A 20,559-nucleotide genomic window follows, 5' to 3' on the forward strand; every position below is an offset into this window, starting at 1 on the left:
AAACGCTAGCATTGGGCATGGAAGTTCTTTCATCCGTTCAGTGAAACCTGAACACAACAGTGGGTCAAGTAGCCTAAAAATAAACCTCTTCCACTCATCTTGAAGACTGGCATGCTGCTTCTACGTTTCTGCGTGTGACTCGGTGTGTGTGTGTGTGTGTCACATAGTTATGCATGTATTTTCATGCATATCTGTGTGTAAATAGTTGTGTGTTTGTTTGTCTTGTACTTTTGACCCCTTTTAGTGAAAGCCTTGAAGGTTTTTTTTTTCTTTTTGCAGCACCAGACTAAAAGTATTTGCAGATAAACAATCATTTATCTTTGATTTAATCTGCTTGCGAGGGACTCGTTACATGGCACAAGTTTGCAGAGTGTTCTGTGCATTTAAAGAAAGTGCACCCGTGTGATATTTTATGACTTTCCTCTAGTTGTTTAAGACTACTGAAACAAATTGAGATGTGTATAAAAGCACTTTCCCTCTCAGGCTTTCACTGAGTAAAAACCCAGATTTTCTACCAGTTTTGCACCACAAGCAGATTAAAACAAATGGAGATTTGCAAATATGGAGTAGTCTGTACTGTAAATGACTGCGGGGCTGAGCTGAGGTGCAGATGATGCTGACTCCTAATGCTGTGCTTTACAAGGCAGTCATTTACATATCTGCTATATTCCCACAGGGCATGTATATCAAATCAACATATGATGGTTTGCATGTGATCACCGGCACCACAGAGGGAGTAAGTGCAAATGTCTTTCTGCTCACCTTTGCAGAGTTTCACCTCACTGTTCGTTCACTATTTATACTTTACTTGAATCAGAGCTGCTTTTAATGACTCGGTCTCTCTGTTTTTCCATCAGTCACTGGCTGACCGCTGCAAGAAAATCCATGCTGGAGATGAAGTCATTCAGGTCAATCATCAGACAGTGGTATGGTCGTGTTCGTTCTCTGCCTTATTATTGTTGTTTTTAAAAGAAAATTTGTGTTATTTGAATTTGCACGTTATTTGCATTGCATTTGCAGATTATTTATGCAAATGTTTGTTTAATTTTGACATATTTTTTACATACATAAAGAAATTATGAATGCATGCTGTTGTTTTATACGCTCCTGCAGTTCAGTGCTTTTATGAGCCACTGCAGCTCAACTGTTATTGTCTAGGATACTGGCTGTAGTGTCTCTCGTAGTAGTTTTTGAGGGCTATCATGGGGTCAGTTGGATTTTCTGTTAAAAGCAGATCAAGAGGTACCTGCTTCAAAAAGGTAACTTGTGCTAGCGAGAGTTCTGTTTTCGTTCCTAGAAACTAGTGGTACACACACATTGTTTTTCTTGATAATTAGACGATTCTTGCTAGTTGCGATGCACCTGAATGCAACTACCAAATTTTAGCCTTCTTCTTCTTTTTTTTTAATAGATAGCAGAAAAGAACTGAAAAGCAGATGGGAAATGGAAATAATAAAGTGTATAATCCAGGCTCAAAGTGGGGATGTTGCTGTTCATTCTTTTTATTTCAATACATGGCTTTTTGACCTCAAATTGTTCTCAGCTGTCCCCAGATTCAGCATGAGCACTTATCAGCCAAAGTAATTGCCATTGTTTCTGTCAGTGAGAGGCATAACTGCACAAAATGTCTGTTTCTGCAGCGTACACAGCATGATGAGCAGAAATGAAAGGGAAAAAACTTTCAACTTTCACTTTTCCGTAGAGTGGAATTTAAATATAGCACCCATTGTTTAAAATAATTGCTACTTGTGTGTGCAACAGCGAGATTTATGATAATTACACAGCTCAAGTCAGATTCATTTCAGTCAGTCAAGTCACCCACTGAATGCAGCCATGTTTTGGAGAAAAAGTGGAAATGCAGAGTTGATTTTCATTTTACCGAAGCATGCGTCAGTCAGAGTCATGCTCCTCATGGGGCACCAAAGGAAAATGCAATGTATTCAAACAAAACTTCTACGGAAGCTATTTTAGCCTGTCATAGTAATGTAAATATTAGCATTACATAAGCCCAACACAGAAACAGCTAATTGAAATAGGGCCTTGAAGTATAGTATAAATGATTTGAGTGATTTTGCAGACTGATTTGCAAGACATTCTCAGCTCTTTCTAAACAACACGATTATGATGTATTGGTTGCCCGAAATTAGTATGTGGGGTAGGACTGAGTAATTGGTGTTCTCAAACAGAGGATGGACTCTTGCAGCAGCCTAAGTAGGCAATACATTACTGCAGTAGAGTTACATGCTGAGCTAAAACTCCACTGTTACTCATAAACATCGCTTAAACCAGCTTAAACATTGTTAATGCATTTAATTTATTATGGCACAGTGTAGAGCAACTTAATTACGGCTGATTGTTCACAAACGTTCCTTTGAGGGTTTAGAGAAACTGCATTGAACTAGATTTGTCTGTGATGGCCCAGATTACTGCCACCATCTCTTCTTACAGGAAAATGAGATAACAAGTCATAAAGAAAAGTTGTTAAATATCTTAATACTCAAGGACGAAAACACCACCAAGTGAAAAAAAACAAGGCATGTTATAAATAGTTGAGGGATTTATAATTAAGGCAGTAGGGAGTACTCCAGCAAAAAGACACAGAGCAGAGTTCACTGGATCTGAGCATCTTTTTTCATAAGAAGTGGATGTAGAAATGGCAGCTAAAGCAAACGAGTTACATCAAAGGAAACGAATGAAGAAAAAAAAATGCTCTGCCTTGTGATTAACTTGAAAACATGTAGAAAGACCTAAGGGTTTGCTAATTTGTAGGTTATTTTGGTGGTGTTGTGCACACAGAAGTAAATAACTCGTGACAACAGTGATAGAGTCTGGTGCAGGAATGGCCATTAAATGAAAAGCTTCAAACACATAAAATATCACATACACTATGGTAACGCTCACGAGTTTTATCTGAATTTCCAGTGAGATGAAACAAAAGGAAGAAACCAATGACTTGATGTTGTATAAGAAACACTTTAAAGCAGAGCATTTCTTTACCAAGTAAACAGCTTAAAAAGCTGAAAATCAGGGATTTACTGTTTTAAATAAACACTTTTTTGTCTTCGCACAGAAGAACATTTTTTTCTCTACCATAGAATAAAGAATAAAAGCAAAGTGTCTGTCTGTCTGCCTGTTCAGTCAGTCTATGTCTTTAATGCACTTTCTGTGAAGAATTTCTGTGTAGTGGCTGTAAGGGTGAAAAATTACTTGGCAAGGAACAAAGTGATTGCCAGGTCAGAGGCTGAAAAATGTCTGGTACTTCAGGGTGCTTGAAATACACGAGACATACTGAAAATTCAGTGCGGTTGACCGAGCGGGGGAATTTTTTATTTTCCTCCCCAAACTGGACCTGGCATATTTGGTTCAGCAGCAGAGAGTGTTTCTCTGGGCGGGATGCTATTCGTGCCAAATATCATTAAAACTGGGTTAAAGAGTATTTACATGGCATGCAGCTGTTCGCAACACACAACATCAGGCTGTACCACAACATGGCAGGAGGCGTGCAAGATGCCCTGAGGCATCCAGCTTTGCATTAAACATCATCATCAACATGAACCTCAGAGGGCTGCAGGCTGTGCTACAGTTGTCAACCATCAGGATCCATGTGCATTACCAAAATAACAAAGTAACAGCACCTCAAATAAAACAGCTCGCATTTTCTGGTGAACTGAACTTCAAAAAAAGATTAGACATAAAGAAATGACTTCAAATCGTGAATGGAAACTACCTGAAATACAGACAGTTAATAAGAAGACTAAATGTGGCATTGTTACACTGAAATATCAGCTTCTTATGCCTCCTCTCTGATGATAGCATCACTGAAGACATTATGTTTTAAACCCGCATCCTTCCCCTTTTCATGATCAGACTGTCTCAGGAATTTTTTGAAGAAATTTGTTCAGGTTTGGTCCAGCTGTTCATTTATACCATTTTAAAAAAACAAAACATGCTTTTTAAGATCATCTGGCTCAAGAACCAATGAGCTTATGCCATGGTAAGGGGTCCATTGATAACCCATCCATTTGTCCAACCACAGCTCATAAGACTCACGCCTCCTGCTCCCGGTCCCGGTCAGAATTTAAACAAACTTACACACAATGATCACCTAACGGGTCTTTGCCCACACTCTTCTCAAGATTAATGTCACCTTTGTCCTTTTTACAGGCATTTTAACCTGTTAATTGTCATGAATCTTGAACTGGGTGAGCTACTAGTATCATTGATGTTCTGGTTGGATCCAAAACTCAAAAATTGTTACATTTTTCACATAAATGTCTAATAGTATTGAATGATAAAGTAATAAAGTAATGGACAAATGTCAAATTTAGTCAAGTTTTTCTGTAAGAACTCTTCTGGTTATTATTCAGGAGCATAACTCTGGAACTTAAGGATACATTACAACCATATTTCAATATTGTTCAGATAACAAACTTTAGAGCCCACCTATTAAATTCTATAATGATCGCTACATATGTGAGTCTACAGAGACAGATACTGCAGCATGAGCATCTGGCAGATGAAGGTGAATTTTTAGAAATGCAATAGCTTAACAGTCCATCAGCTAGTTATATGAAAATTTCTGTGTAATAGTAAAAAACTGATTACATGATGACGGTCATATTCTCAAATATGCAAAGGTAAACTTCACTAATACATATGGCAAAAAAACAACAAAAACAAAACACTCCCTGTTTATTTAGTCTAGGCAATATTTCCAGTTATTTCTGCAGTCTAAGGCATTAAAATGCCCGTGTGGGTTGAGGAAACCCTTATTGAGCTATTCTTGTACACTAGGTGGGCTGGCAGCTGAAAAATCTGGTGAACTTGTTGCGTGGAGATCCTGCAGGTGTCACCCTGACGCTGAAGAAACGCCCCCAGAGCACGCTCACGTCAACCCCTGCTCTGCTGAAAAACATGAGATGGAAACCATTAGCTCTGCAGGTATGATGACTGCCTTCATGCTCCACAGATATAGCTTTCATTCATGTCTCTGTGTGGCTGTTGATGTTGTTCGCTTGTGTTCATCTCTGTGCCTGTGGTGAATATAAACGTACAAAGCTAAACACCAAAAAATGCGATCACCCTAAAATAGGTAGAATATAAAATGAGAGTGTAACATGAATCTGCTTGTAGAGTAGCGTCCAAACTAATCCACTTGACTCCACCCACTTTGTGATCATAACTTTCGACTTTAACACTTTTTTTTTTTTTATCAATTATTACATGTTTGTAATGCACCTTACAAATCTCAAACACTCTTCTTTTGACTAACTGATGCCCAGCATGATCCATACAGATTTTGACATTTCAGCCCTAAGTGGCATCTGTTGTCCTACTTCAGCCAAACCAATTACAATATTAGGACCGTGTGCCTGCGCCAGAATGGGTGGAAATGAGAGGGACGTGTATTAAAGTAGTCCAGCCTTTCTTTGAGTCCCATTCCAGAGAAAATGTTTTCTCCCCCTGAGGCCCTGAAGCGCAGTGCTGCTCAGCCTCCTCCCCCTTCACGTCCTCACATTCTTCTTCTCCACCTAAATCGAATCTGCTATGTCGCTGGCATTTTTCTGGGGCAAAAAAAAAGAAAAAAGCCAACCAGAGACTGTGGTGTTTTCTGATCTGAGCTGTGACTAAAATTTAAAATGTCAAGGTATTCTGCTAAGTTATTGAAAAGAACATTGCGCGGTGACTCATATAATGGTCTTATGATGGAGCACACAGACCACTCAGTGTTACATCTCAGCTATTGGTCAGCGCTGAGTTTATGCAGCATAGTTTGAGTAATGTCTTATTAGTATTCTATTGTTGAAAAACCTTTTTTTTTTGGAAGTCGATGATTTCTTGCGATTGGATTACATTTCTCCGACTATTCAAGTTAAGCTGACGATGTTGCATATTCTTATTCTTACAATACATTCGGCAAATTTGTTTTAGATTGTGGTGCTTAAACACAAAGACATGTTTTCTTTAGAAAACAGTCTACTGTACATAACAAGCAAAGTAGGCTACGGCCAGATCCTCCTTGACCTGACTAAGAGGGATGACTAGACCGCACACCAGCCTCTCTTCCTCTGTGCACCAGTTAGAACTAAAGCATCAGAAACGTACAGTACACAGCTCATTTCATGGTTGAGATGCTCAGCTGCACAGTCTGAACAGAGTGAACACTCCCGAACTGACTGACTGAACTGCTGTGAGCTCCAAATTTTCATTGTGTCGGTCCCTGTAACTGTTTCTCTCGCTCTTTCTCTCTGTCTGCCTTTTTCTCTGTCTTTCACACATGCTCACACATACACATACACTCACTTACACACAGCCAATCTTCCCTCAGAGCCCCAGCAGCAGTGTCGCTACGCCGACCAGCACTTTAAGCACTCCGTCCAGGAGGAGTAGCTGCGCCCTGCAGGACCTCTACATTCCCCCTCCTCCAGCAGAGCCCTACACCCCCAGGTGAACGCAGATGTAAAACACAGAAAACTTTGCTTGCTTTGCAAAAGCTTTCCTATAGAGTTTTCTGCTCTAAGTGTGACTACAGGGCAGTGTTTTTATGTGCACATTATGTACGACACAGTCATGTTATTTTATTGAGTGAAGGTGTACCGTTGTATCAACAATGGCAGTGAGAGGAGGGGAGTCTGTTTTAAAAGATAGAGGTGAAAAACAATGAAAAATATGTGAAAAAAAGAACAAAAAGGAATGCACAGTTCATATTTTGAGAAATCTTTAATGTAAAACAACCACTGACTCATTAATTACACCTTGCTGGTGCCAGGTTGGACCCATTTGTGCCTTCAGAACTGCGTTAACTCTTCATAGCATGGATTCAACAAGGTGCTGGAAATGTTCCTCAGAGATTTTGGTGCATATTAACTGGATTATATCACACAGTTGTTGCAAACTGCAAATCAGCTGCACATCCATAATTTGAATCTTCCCGTTTCACCACAACCCAAACATGCTCTGTTGGCCTGAGATCTGTTAACTGTGAGTAGTCAAGTCGTTGTCATGTTCAGCAAACCAGTTTGAGATGATTTGAGCTTTGTGATGGGTGGGATTGTGATTGGGTGGTATCCTGCTTAAAGCACCCATCAGAATCATGGTGAGCAACAATACTCAGGTAGTCTATGGTGTTTAAATGAGGCTCAATTGGCATTAAGTGTGCTAAGAAAATATGTCCCACACCATTACACCACCAGCAGTAGCCTGAACTATTAATATAGCATGGTTCCATGCTTTCATGTGAGGTCTGACCCTACTAACTGAGTGTTGCAGCAGAAACTGAGACTCATCAGAGCATCCAATGTTTCTCCAAGTCTTATCCAATTTTGGTGAGGCTGTGTGAATCGTAGCTTCAGTTTCCTGTTCTTAGCTGATTGGCAGTGGCAGCATGTTTTGTCTTCTGCTGTTGCCTGTCTACTTCAGGGTTTGATTGACCTCTTCCGCATACCTTGGTTTTTAAAAAGTTGCTATTGGCTCGATGCGCACTGGTCATTTTCCTCTGGCCCCTGACAGAGGAGAATTACATCAATATGGCATTTTCACACAGAGAAGTGGTGCTCCTTGACATTTTCTTTTTTCCGTACCAAATCCCAGCAGATCAGCAGTTTCTGAAATTCTCAGATCATTCTGTATGGCACCAAACAGCCCTGCCACGTTTAAAGTCACATAAATAATTTCCAATGCTTGGTTGGAACTTCAGCGCGCTCTCTTGACTATGTCTACGTGTCTTAATGCATTAAGTCAAAGCCATGTGTTGGCTGACAAAATGTTAGGTTTCCCCAAGAAAATTGTTTGGTGATTTAAATTTTACCCATCAGTTTGATTTGTCAAAACTTTTCAGTCTAATTTCACCCATTTTTTTTTGCCACTTTGCCACTTTTTTGACAACTTGTAAATACATAAAAAGAGTAAATGATGCCATGCAATGAAATTCACAGGATTACCCATTTTAAATAGGTTAGTTTGCTGCATTCATTGCTATTGAATGATATCAGTCTGAGTTTTCTACTACAATATCTAGCCTAGCTCATTAGCTGTACCCTCTGCTGTTTGGATTAACTCTACAGGAATGAGTGGGACTAAGAGAGAAAATGAGACAGTGAGAATCTTTGTTTTCCTTTTTGTTTGGTAGCAAATATGATGCGCAACATTTGGATAAGCTTTACAGTGAAACTTCTGAACATGCAGACAGCTTGTTGCACCTCACGGTGGCTGCAGGTGCTTCTCCCACACTCTTGTCACAAAGTTCCCACAAGAACGGAGCCATGTCACATATTGAAAGGCTCGACTGGTGACACGAGTAATAATTAGTTCCTCCTCAGATTTCAGCTTCTCTCATATGCAAACAACAAACACAGTGCATCGTGTTCTGTGGATAAAGAAACGCTCTCCTCTGAGAGTCATAGAGAAATCGTGAATTTTTGACTGATGCTTGAAAGCTTTGATTTCCCAGGGTCAGCTCCAACACGCGACTACAGATAATAACTAATAAAGCTACACGATTAGTATTGTTTACCCAGAGATATTTGTTTCTGTGTAATGTTTTACTGAATGTATTGTCCCAAGAGGATGAATCTTACTTACTTTGGATATCCCCAAATGCCAAATCAGGCTGGTGAGCATTATTGAGCTAAATATATGAAGTTTGTATTTGTCCTCAGTGGATGCATGTTAGAAATCTCATGTTAGTGATCACTATTTGCAACTGGTTTAAAGAAAGGGAATATAGCTACAACAATATGTGTTATGAATTTTAAATCATGAATAAATACCATTAAAATACCTGGACTTGTACCATTAAAACCATCAAAACTGATAATAAATTGACCACTGCTGTTGAGAAAAAAAAGGTGTTGAATGGGGAGATGTGCTCCTTATTTTTCCCTGCTGCTATTTCCCTGATTATTTTCTCTGTGCTGTGCTTTGTTTGACTTAATACACGTGTAATTGCGTAAACACTACCTAATACCATAAAAACTAGAGCACAAAATGTGTAGGAATCTGCAGCTGAATATACTCCTGTTTGAGTAATGTTTGTTCAAAACTAAAGTACATTGGCAGTGGAAATGATTTAGCCCCAAGAAATCTAAGTATATACAAAAATATATATCTCCAATGGGGACAGATGGGCTCGGAGCAGAACAACGTCTTCTCTCTGATCTTATTCCAAACCCTGACAATAAAATGACTTCCTGCTTTCTGTTACCGAAGAGATGACAAGGGAAGTCTGCCGGATGATGATCCTCAATCAGATGTCCATGTGGCAGAGGGATCTGAGTCACCAAACTCCTACTTGGATCAGGAGTGTCGAAGGCGATTTCCTCTGGTGGAGGAGGATACTATACTGTACTGTTACGAGTACGACCAGAACCAAGAGGGTGCATCAGTCCGCAGGGGGAGCACGCCCACCTACGGTAAGACCTCTGCCTCATCCGAGGATTCACCGCTGTAATCGTGGGAGCCAAGAATTTAAAGCCGTGCAGATGTGACGTCTTAATGTTTCTAGGTGTTTTTGATTTGTGTGTGTGTGTATGTGCGTGTGTGTCTGTGTGTGGGGGCAGGCTGTGTAATATTGCCGTTCCCTGTGCCTCCTTGCTCTAGGGAGGCTAAGGCCCATATCAATGCCAGTGGAATACAACTGGGTGGGAGACAACGAAGACCTGGCCAAGCTGAAGAGAGAGAGCAGGAGAGGTGAGTGGGAGGCAGTGGGAAAGAGAGAAAAAGAAAGGGAGGAAGAAAGGGACAGAGGAAGCTGAGGTGAGTGGGAGGAGATCTCATAATATCCTCACCCTCTCAGATCTCCCAGCCAAAAAGTAGAAGGATAAGCTGGCCTGTCAAAACTGATAACATGCTGGATATCAGCTCCTGCCTGTATCTCCTCCATATGTTCATTATCTATCACAGCTCTCCCCCCTCTTCATCCCTCTGTTTCTTTTTCCCTCTCAGCTTCGCCGTGCCTCCGAGTTTGGATATAAAAAGTACGCTGTTGCTTTGGCAACTGTATAAATATATTTTCCTAAGATTTTCACATTTTGCTGGTGACTGTTGAGCTAGGTGGTAAATGGAGTGGGAGGAGACTGAATTGCTTTATTTCAGCCTCAAACAACGACTTGAGTGATGTGTTTGTTTCCTCTGAGGATGCTGCTGATATGTTGCTCCTTTGGGCTTTTCAGAAAAAGTGATGGAGCTATATTTATCTACAAGAGGCAGTATTTGGAAGTTTTGAGGGCTTCCTGCCTGACAACGGCTTCCTTGGTAGATGTTTTAACACTTTTCACATATTTTAAGTGGAAAGTCTTGAACCAAAGTCTTGCCGATAGGCAGCAGATTCGGTGTTTATTGACGTTAGTAAGAGCGTGTCGTTAGGATTTAAGGAAAAAAAAAAAAAAAATCAGTTTTGGGTTGTTGTGATGTGTATAATAGTCTGCCTCTGTTGTGTCCCTGCAGAGAATTCTCTGATGCATTTTGAGAGCGAAGACAAGACCTCACACGAAGACTTCCTCCTGGGTCGCAGCCTGAGTCAGAACAGGAGGAAGACCGAGCGAGGAGCCAGCCCGACCCATTACACACTCGTCCCTGCCCTCCAGATGGAAGTCTCCCGGTCCACGTCTAGCTCTGACTCTGCATCCTTGTATCACGTTAGTCTGTCCTGTCCACGAAAAGTGAAATCATTCTTTGTCAGAATCCACACCGGGATTTATTTCATGGCGTCATGTGTTTTGTTTTAATTTCGCAGGTTTTTGAACGATCCTCATTGCTTTCAAGATCAAAGAAAAAGGGTAAAGGTAGGATCATTTTTCTGGGATTGAATTTTACGTGCATGCTCACTTGTACTCAAATCCTTATATAAGCAGGTGCTTCATAAGTAGAGTTTTCTGAGCCCCCTCCTCTGTTCTGCTCCCCTGCTGGTGCCTGCAGCTGGAAGTCCTCTCACTTCAATCAGCAAACGGCGGATTTCCTGCAGGGACTTGGGTCAGGGCGACTGTCAGGGCTGGCTGTGGAAAAAGAAAGACGCTAAAACCTATTTTTCGCAGAAGTGGAAGAAGTACTGGTTCATCCTGAAAGACACGTGTCTGTACTGGTACATGAATGAGGAGGTGAATATGATCGTTCCCATAAAAGAGCAATTGATACGTTTTAGACTTCATTCTTCAAGCTGAACTTTGAATTGACTCTCTGTTTGCTTATCTCAGGATGAGAAGGCGGAGGGCTTCGTCAGCCTACCAGAGTTTAAGATAGATCGTGCCACTGAATGCAGAAGGAAGTTGTGAGTGCCTGTTTTTACCTGAACACCAAATATAAATGTGCATTTCTTTTGCATTTAGGCATGTCACATATTTGTACACAGCCCTATAAACATCAGTTAAGCGGTTATCTTCTGCAAACTGGTTCCTGGCAAGAAAATGGGCTCATTCTTAATGTCTGTTTTGGGCCAGATTTTATCTTTTCACCCGAGAAATGAGCAAAATATGTAATTTGTTTAAGCTTTTCATACAGCTCTATACTGAAAATTTAATGGACTGACCATTCAGAGTGGTGGGATCGAGTGCCTGACTCACAAATAGGCAATATTCTGACAGCACAGCAGATGTTATTTAGTTTAAGATGTTAATTTAAATCTGAAATTATGAAGACAAGAGAGAAATTGCTGAAGCAGCAGCTGTACTAATAGTTTTTGGTATATTACTACAACATGAAATATTACAGTAACAAAGATCTTTAAAAAGTCTGCTGACTGAAAATGTCACTGAAGAAGGGTGTGACACATTTTATGAGTCAAACTTGAAATAATTCTAAGAAATTCTTGTGGGGCTTTTTGGGCCCGGAGTGCTTTCTGGTTACAGATGGAGGGCTGGAAGCGTGATGAGTATGTGCACATGCATTTAGTAATTGAGTAAGAGGGGAAGGCTGTGACGTAGTTGATGATTGGGGCAAAACTGTAAGTTTTAAGATAAAGACAGGCAGATACGAAACACTGCAAACTGTGTGCAGGATTAGAAAATAAGGTGATTTCTATCTTAATTGGAGCATGGCTGCCTCACAAAAATTGCGTTTGGTATCATTGCATAACTACCTTCCTTTACTACAGTGGGCTTAATGGAGCTATAGCTTGTACTATGTTTTAGGGAAGAAATTTATTTAGGTTTTTCTGTATAATTAGAAAAATAAATTTAACTTTTGGTTATTTTAAGAGCTATTCTTTCTAATTTTAACTTGAAAGAAAAGAAAATTCTCCAAAATTTTGCTGGTCTAGACCAGGGATGTCAAATGACTCCAATACAGCCCACTGAACAGCTTTGGAAACTGTTAAGCAGGGCGTAAGTTTTACAGCTTTTCCTACTGATAAATACCTTGCCCATGACTATTTATGTTACACCAACATTTCTACAATTGGCCCACAGTAACAAAACAAGCTAACTTAATTAATAAATAAATAAATAAAACATTTTCAGTCAGTCAACAAAAATAATACATCCTTTATGTTTGTTTTTAATGTTTTTGAATGAGAGGACTGTCTAGTCAGTGTGCTACCAGAAACAAATAGTAAATTTATATATTTATTTCTTATCATTTAAGCCCAAACAGTCTTCCTGAGAGATTTCTGGCACTTGTTTTTCTTATATTACTTTATATTATATTTGAATATAAAAGGCCTTGGAGTGACTGTTGTTTTGAACTGGTGACAAATCAACATTTGAATTAAATTGGATATTTATGTATCAGGGAATTAATGTGTAGTTAAGTTTACTAATTGAAGTGTAGTTAAATGTTTCAGTGGTTTGGCTCACTTAAGATCAAATTTGGCTGCATTTGGCTCACGGACCGTTTACAACAGTCGAAATGATGTTTTGCTGCGGTTTACTGTGAGCTTAAAGAGTTAAAATCATTAGGAGTGAAGGATTAGATGGGTTTTGTCATAGTGGTACAGTAGGTACAATGGTTGCCTCATGGTCGAGTTTGAATCTGCGAGATAGCTGGTGCCTTTCTGTGTAGAGTCTACATGTTCTCCTGGTGCCTGCATGGGTTCTCACTGGGTATACTGGCTTCCTCCCACAGTCTAGACATGTGAGATTAATTGGCAATTCCAAATTGGCCATAGGGGTAAACCTGAGCATGAATAGGCGGTTGTCTGTCTCTCTGTAGTTGCACTGTGACAGGCGACCTCTGCAGGGTGCCCCCTGCCTGTCACCGAGTGATAGCTGGGATATTCTCTAACGCCCACAACCACGAATGAGATAAACAGAAGGATGTATGACTTGATGGGTTGCTGTTCAGTACTGAGTTAAACAACAGGAATATTACAGGGTTCGGAGTTGTGTTTAATAATTATGGCTCTATCTTAATTATTTATCTTAATGATGCCCTTCAGCTTTTGGGTTGAAGACTGTGACTGTATATAAATGGAATCGTACTTCATGAGGCTGACTCCAACTTGTGCAACTCCCCAAAATAATCAAAGCGCTTTATCTCATGACGCGCAGTCTTGCTGTTTTGGTGTCAGCATGAATCAGTATATGCACGGCCATGTGTCGGTTTATTTTTCCAGTCGACAGCATTCACATGGAAATGCGAGCCATACGTTGCTGTCCTTCTGCTTACGTGTGATTAAATATGTCCCTTTTAGTGCTTTCAAGGCTTGCCATCCGAAGATAAAGACCTTCTACTTTGCTGCGGAAAATGTAGACGACATGTCCCGGTGAGTTAATGAGGCTTTTATAGCCGTATTGCACACTCCCCAAACATTTAAACCCATACTGTCTGCAAACTGAATCCCCCTACTAATAGACTGCCCTCTCTGTTTGAAACAAAGTAGTTTTGTAAGTTTATTAGTCAACCAGTTGAACACACACACGCACACACACACTGGTATGAGATGTTTCATTGGATGTTGAATTGCTGTGCGTCAGTGCTGTTGTTCTCCCCCACAGGTGGCTTAGTCGTCTCAGTATGGCAGTGGCAGGCTACTCTGAGCAGCAGGAGAAAATGCGCCAAGACCAAGGTGAGATTAGTCACAGTCTGTGTTCACGGTGCTGCAAGAATTTCTTCAGCTGTTACAGGTCAACAGTTATATAAAACTGATGATTTCTAAGCAGTGGGGCGTCACGCTGTTGCTTTTCGATTGAGGAATTACGTACATAAAAGTTGAAACAAATGCGTGAATAATTATTTTGCCTAGTCTTCATTTGGCAGAGGTTTTGATTTGCTGTCAGAGGCTCACAGCAGTAATTAAGCTCCTGTCTTTACTGTTTAGAACTGGAGGTGCAACAACTTTTGCACCACAAATGGACAAAACTGGTTGTTCCAACATTAACGTTTCTTTAAAAAAAAGTGACTGTAGAGATGACTCCATTTAAATTCTTGCTTCTTTAGTTTGGTTCACTTGCTTTAAAGTAAAGACTTCTTTGTCTGAATCTTTCCACTGGGAGATGAGCTCATTAATTATTTATTTGACTGTCAAAGTTTAGAAGAATTACAAGGAAATGAATTGGGGATTTGAAAATTATAACTTGGCTCAGAGTAAATTTGATGCTATGGCCTGGAAAAACAAGACCAGATGCAGAGGATTCAATATACAGATTTAGATCAGCAGCAGAGGCGTTGTACTTCCGCTTTACATCAGATTCAAGAATCGCTTCGTCGTGCTGAGTATAAATAGTAATTTTAAGGGGCTGAATAACTTCTTCAGCTTCTTAAAGATGGACCGGAAATAATGTAACTAACCCTTGCGCTATTTAGAGGAGCCTACGTAGGAACCTTGCATGGGTGGGTGGGTGAGAGCAGGTTTATCACAAGCTTCATGAAAACAGGGTCTTTTGCTTTACAGAAGAGTTTCTAAATTAGAACCATAACACCTCCAGAAGACCTATAAGGAAGTTCTCACATCTTAGATTCATCCTTTTTCACACTCCAGAGTGGACCCGGACTTGTACATCACACCTACCCATCCACACTCCTGCCACAGTGCCCTTGTCAGAGCTGTTAGTCAGAGTTTGATTTTTCCGACCTTATGCAGGTGTTCAGATTGCAAACTGTATGCGTGTGAGAAAAGTTACCCCTTTCTGCTGCATGTAGAAACAGTTGATTTTGCTTGAGCCTAGAAGTATTAACTCAACAGTACTTTTGTACATGACAGATTACTGGAGTGAGAGTGATCATGAGGACATGGAAATGCCCTCAATGTCCAAACAGGACAGTCCACCACCACCTTATGACACCTATCCCAGAGCATCCTCAGTGAGTCTGTCAGCCTGTAGTTCAGAAATTTATGGTTGATTTACTGAATTTTCCTCAGTGGCACACGTCCCTTATTTTTCTTACGTCTGTTTGTAATTAGGTGAGTCCTTACCTTGAACCGAAACGCGGGCATCTCTCCTCCTCTGACACCTTTCAGTCTCGTTCTTCTCACGAGGAGTTCCGCTCGGAGCCTCAGGAAGGCAGCAGCAACAATGGCATCTCCCCCGGGCCAAAGACGAGCAGCCATCGAAACTCGTGGCACGACCAGATGGAAAGCAACACACGGATGCACTACCTCCAGACGTTTCCCATGGAGGAATCCTTGTTATCCCAGGACAGGGACCAGTTGGCGATGGAGTACCGCAGGCAGGCCACGCTGCCTGCACAGCGCAGTCTGCTGCAGGAACAGTACAGAGCCCTGCCCTTGCCCCTCAGGGCCAGTATTGATTCAGAGGCAGGAGGAAAACCTCGCAGCTTCACACTTCCCAGGGACAGCGGCCTCCATGCTATCCTGGCTGCCACTGCTGCTTCTGATCAGGGGGAACCGCAGCACTATCCACTGGACCGGTCCAGGGATGCAGGTCAGATTCCTTATATGAATTTTCAGATTTACTACAGTATGCTGCCTGTCATGAGAAGCCAAACAGTTGCAGTCTTCTCTTTTGTATTTATTTTATAACATTTTTACAGGATTTGAATTCACCAAAGCCCCTTATGATTTAATAACACTATTAGGCTATAAAGCAATAGCAACATGCTGCTATGGCTAATGTAATCACAATTGTAATCACAGTGTCCCCAACAAGTCTTATTTAATCACTGTTTTGAAAACTTTTCTGGGACAAGTAAAACGCTTCTCTAAGTGGGCTTTTTATTTATATATTTCATGTTACAGAACCAAATGTCTAAACCCCGTATTCATCCAAGACCTTACTTCCAGCATCAAACCAACATCCTATTCCAAAGTGACCATGGATGAGGGAATGAGATGTGCAAACTGTAAAATCCTGCTGCACTCTATAGCTAACAGAAAAACTAATAAAATAATTATTTTCCTAAAAACTGTTTAATGATGGATTTTTGGGCTATATACCAATAAAGCTTACCAGCTGTGTGACTGAGGCCTAACCCTCTAGCAACCACAGGTTGCTAGAGAATGATATGATTGGCAGGTGGTTGCTTCTAGTTGCTAGGAGGGCACTGCAACAAAAAAAGTCCTTGTGATTGCTTTGCTTATTGGTAGATTGCCGCTGCTGCCCACAGTCTGCATGGAAGATATTGATTTATCTCTTAATACTAGAAACTGATTGGTAGTGAAACTGGAAAGTGCAACGCAAGCTGCCTTCAGACTATTGTCTGCCTCACTGCTGCAGGTAATATGGTTCAAAAGGCAGGGCAGTGGAACTGCAGTGGTTTGCAGCGCTGCCTCACAGCAAGAAGGTTGTGGGTTTGAGTCCACTGGCCGGACGGGGCCCTCCTACTTTTAGTTTGCATGTTCTCACTGTGCATGCTTTGGCCTCTCTGTCCAATTTGTTGGGTAATTCATGACTGTGAAAAAACTTGGCTGAATCTGTGCGTTAGCCCAGACTGGCGATCTGTTCAGGTGCTACGTCACTTCTCATCCTATGACAGCTGGGATAGGCTGTGACCCCACTGAACTCCACCCTGAATTGGTTAAAATGAATGAAATCTATGGATGGGTTGAAGTATTCACATATGCTTGGGAAGATTTTTTTCGTTATTAGCACAAGTTGACATTCTTCTCACAAATTTGAGGCATATTGCTTCGATTTAGACAGTCAGGCACCACCTCTTACAATAAACAATGCTATAATCACCGTGTCTGCTGTATTCAAGAGAGGTCAACAACAATATCCACTTACGTTTAATCAAAAGCGTTAAATACCTCTGAACTGAAAATCAGTTCAGATTAACACATTTGGAGCCTGACAGGTGGCTGCGATGAAGAGTTCCTAGAGCTAATCTGACAGTTTTGTGGGGGTACAAAAATGTTGAGGTAGAGATGAAGACGTCGCACACTTAACAGCATCACTGAATGGTCCTGCTGTGAGAGCCTCTCCTGCTCAGTGTTATATGCAGATCAGTCTTTTCATCAGCACACGGCTGTGCAAATGCGCTTATTTGTCATCATTTATTTTATTAAAGCTGCTAACAGGCAGTCAGAGCCAGCAAATGTCAGAGGTTGAATACTCGCTATTATTGCTTTATTGGATTGGATTTAAAGCCAGCCCATTCGCCATCCCTTGAAGTCCTCCGGGGAAGTTGTCTAAGTGAAACGAAATTTAGTCTTATTTGATACTGATTTATCTTGGCAGCCCACTCTCTTTTTCTCTCTAGCACACTCTCTAGCTCATTCTTTCGCTTTCTCTCTCTCCTTTTTCCCTCTTGCCTGATCGAGATGTTGTCGTGCCTCTCGGCGGTGTTTGGATGGCGAGGCGAGGAGGAATCCTTTCAGCCCAAGTTAATGTTGAATTCAGAATGGGATAAAGAAGCTCGCTCAAGGCCCCTCTCTTCTTGTCCTCATTTATCTATTGCTCCGTGGGTTCGGTCTCTCCACCACTTCCAATAGGGATGAGAAAGCAGACACAAAACAGGCGGAAAACAAAGCGCGATACATTTCAAAGCACAGCCCAAAAGCCTCAGAATGTACCACCCTGCTTCCAAAATACAAAACAGTGTGTGACAACTCACATAATCAGAGCCCGAGTGCAGTGTATGAGTGTTGGCAACAGGGGGCAGTGCATGAAAACAGGAGACAAATGGGGTTTGGGTAGCTTATTAGAATAATGCATGAGATTCCAGTTTCCTAGGTTTAAGGTCCTTTTTCTTCCTTTATTGCTGTCTGAAGAAAAAAGCACAAATAATACATGTAGCTCTGACTAATGTCTTAAAAACAAAAGAAATGTTTGCTCATCTCGGGAGACGTCCATAGGCTACATAATTAGTCAATAGGCTAATCAGTAAAAAATGAAAACTAGAATTGATTCATCCAATTAGCAAAATGTTTTTTTTTTAATCACTCTAGGGGGAGCATTGTTAGAGGGTGTGAAAAGGTAACAAATCTCAGTTTCGACTTTAGTTTACTAATATATGTTTTTTGGTGCATTTTGTGTCTTGCCAGGCCATGGACGTGACTGCAGGATGCAGACGGACTCTCTGGTAGATTTGTACCGTGCCCTGGAGCAGACAAACCTGTCTGATCACAGACCAGCCAACCGCCTGGAATACAAGCGCTCGTTTGTCCGCCGAGTTAACGACCCCCTGCTGAATGACAAACTTCACCGCTTACGAATTCTCCACAGTTCACTCAATGTATAACAACACATTTAAGCATGAATTATTGTTTTATAAATGAGTTGCATTTGCTGATTTCTGATTCGTGCTTTTATTTTCTTGCAGAACGTCCCCCTTCAAGACACAAATCGATCGTTGGGTTTTTTAGGGTAGCCTGTTGAGAATCGGTGTGGTGGTGACAACTAAGCTATAACACCTCTGTCTGCACTTCACACAGCTGGTGTCCCAGTGACAGAAATGAAAGGCACCAAAAACCATTGTTTACCTTCTTGGTTCTCCATCTCCTCTCCTTTACAACACCTTCAACTGCAGTCCACTTGCAGGAGCACAAAGACTCGCTATCCCTATTTGCCTCATCGCTTTCTTTTTAGGATGAGGGCTTTAACAAAAGGCAAAAAAAGATGCCTGGCTTGATGAAATAAGTTATAGGCCCCCAGGGTTTATGGCAAATAAGCACTTTGATTCCATGTCAGAAATTTGTCAGAGAGGTTTTTAAATCATTGCTCAAGTGCATGGCCACGTCCCTTTGCTTCTGTTGAGTTGTTTGAACATTATGCTGGAGTTGTGTGCAGCTGCTCATTGTGCACAACATTTGGTTATGCATGTGTGTTTGATTCATGGGTATGTTTGTTGTACGAGTGTACAGGATGCTATATATATATATATATATATATATATATATATATATATATATATATATATATATATACACACACAGATATTATGATATTACATTACAGCAAAAGTGACTACACGGTGTTTTGGGTTACTTATACAAATTGTAAATCAAGTGCTGTGCCTCAGTGATAGTGAATGTACATTGTACTTTTCCAAGAGAGGTCAGAGAAGACACAGAACGCAAGCTATCCCTCAAACCAGAGGCACAAAAATAAAAGGCTTGGCAATAATGAACTCGTATTGTAAATTACAGATGAACGATCAGAATAGTCGTCTATTTTTGTATGCATGCTGTCTACCTGATTGTTTGTAAGACATTTTCTCCACCCCTCGGCTCACCCGCAGTCCCTTACTCACCCACACACACTCATGCACACAAGCGGCACAGTGTATTTTTAATTCTTATACAAACGGCCCCAGAAAATTGAATCATTTTCTTTCTGATTGTGCGCCGTAAAAAGCAGAATAACCGTATTTATTAAGTGTTTAATGTGCAAGCATGCTTTGTAAGACTAAAACATTGTACCCAGCCATGTGACTCACATATCACACCTGTGCCATATTGTAGCTGCATTTTTTTTTTAAATAAAGTACATACATGAGAACCTCTGCTGAGTGTTTTTCTTTCTTTTTCTACTTCCCTCAGTAATGATGAGGCTGCTCAATTTACATGAAACTTCAGGTTTTCTCATAATATATAATTAATGGAACACGTGGGAATAGTGCTCTGTTTAGTGCAGGTATAACTGTTTATTTAGGTATGCTACTACTGGTCTAAAGAAGAGAAAAAGCCTTTGTAGAAGCAGCACTGCTCGGCACTGTACGTGTGCCCATTGTGAATCTCTGCATGACAGTTGGTAGGAAAATCCAGTGTCATTACACATAACTTTGTTGACAAAAAATCAGTCAACCTCCACAAGGCACAGAAAAAAGACAGCCTTTAATTTTCTGCCACGTCCTTCTGCAGATGCCAGGTACTCCATCCCACTGTGTTTGTGTAGCCAAGGTATTGCACTATGGCCATATGGAGATATTCAAATGGGACTTGTGATTGAATTGTAGTTGAAGCTAACAGAGAGTGGAAGAGAATACCCCAAATTGAATTGCCAGGTTTCACACTGCCTCATAGGTGTAAATAGTAATGACTTTTTTGTTGTTGCTGTGATGTATATTGCATTTATTCTGCATGACTTAGAGTAATGTTGCAAGTACAAATTTTGCTGCTACCGACTGGAAATTAAGGAGCGGTCCCACAAATATTACCCCACGATTATACTTAGTAATATTCTTGTTACTGTGTCAAAACACACATGATTAAATGCATTTTTCTTATAT

At 40.8% G+C, this 20,559-nt stretch overlaps 1 protein-coding gene across 6 annotated transcripts in view; it reads left to right on the forward strand.

Moving 5' to 3' along the window:
* The window catches only part of LOC113030416 (connector enhancer of kinase suppressor of ras 2-like), a 31,980-nt gene extending 12,147 nt beyond the window's left edge, over positions 1-19,833 (forward strand). For 2 of the 6 annotated variants that reach the window (XM_026181849.2, XM_026181851.2), the window contains exons 7-22: positions 677-736; positions 858-926; positions 4,795-4,941; positions 6,329-6,447; positions 9,208-9,410; positions 9,598-9,687; positions 10,444-10,634; positions 10,733-10,781; positions 10,915-11,093; positions 11,190-11,263; positions 13,622-13,693; positions 13,926-13,996; positions 15,131-15,231; positions 15,332-15,812; positions 18,374-18,564; positions 18,652-19,833. In XM_026181849.2, the coding sequence (XP_026037634.1) occupies positions 677-736; positions 858-926; positions 4,795-4,941; positions 6,329-6,447; positions 9,208-9,410; positions 9,598-9,687; positions 10,444-10,634; positions 10,733-10,781; positions 10,915-11,093; positions 11,190-11,263; positions 13,622-13,693; positions 13,926-13,996; positions 15,131-15,231; positions 15,332-15,812; positions 18,374-18,564; positions 18,652-18,699 (2,145 nt within the window). In that variant the 3' untranslated portion in view covers positions 18,700-19,833. Of the gene's footprint in view, positions 1-676; positions 737-857; positions 927-4,794; positions 4,942-6,313; positions 6,448-9,207; positions 9,411-9,597; positions 9,688-10,443; positions 10,635-10,732; positions 10,782-10,914; positions 11,094-11,189; positions 11,264-13,621; positions 13,694-13,925; positions 13,997-15,130; positions 15,232-15,331; positions 15,813-18,373; positions 18,565-18,651 lie in introns of all 6 variants that reach the window. The other 4 variants (XM_026181848.2, XM_026181850.2, XM_026181852.2 and 1 more) reach the window with 2 other exon arrangements.
* The last annotated feature ends 726 nt before the right edge of the window (positions 19,834-20,559 follow it).

This window comes from Astatotilapia calliptera, chromosome 10 (assembly GCF_964374335.1).
Source record: "Astatotilapia calliptera chromosome 10, fAstCal68.1, whole genome shotgun sequence".
Taxonomy (NCBI): domain Eukaryota; kingdom Metazoa; phylum Chordata; class Actinopteri; order Cichliformes; family Cichlidae; genus Astatotilapia; species Astatotilapia calliptera.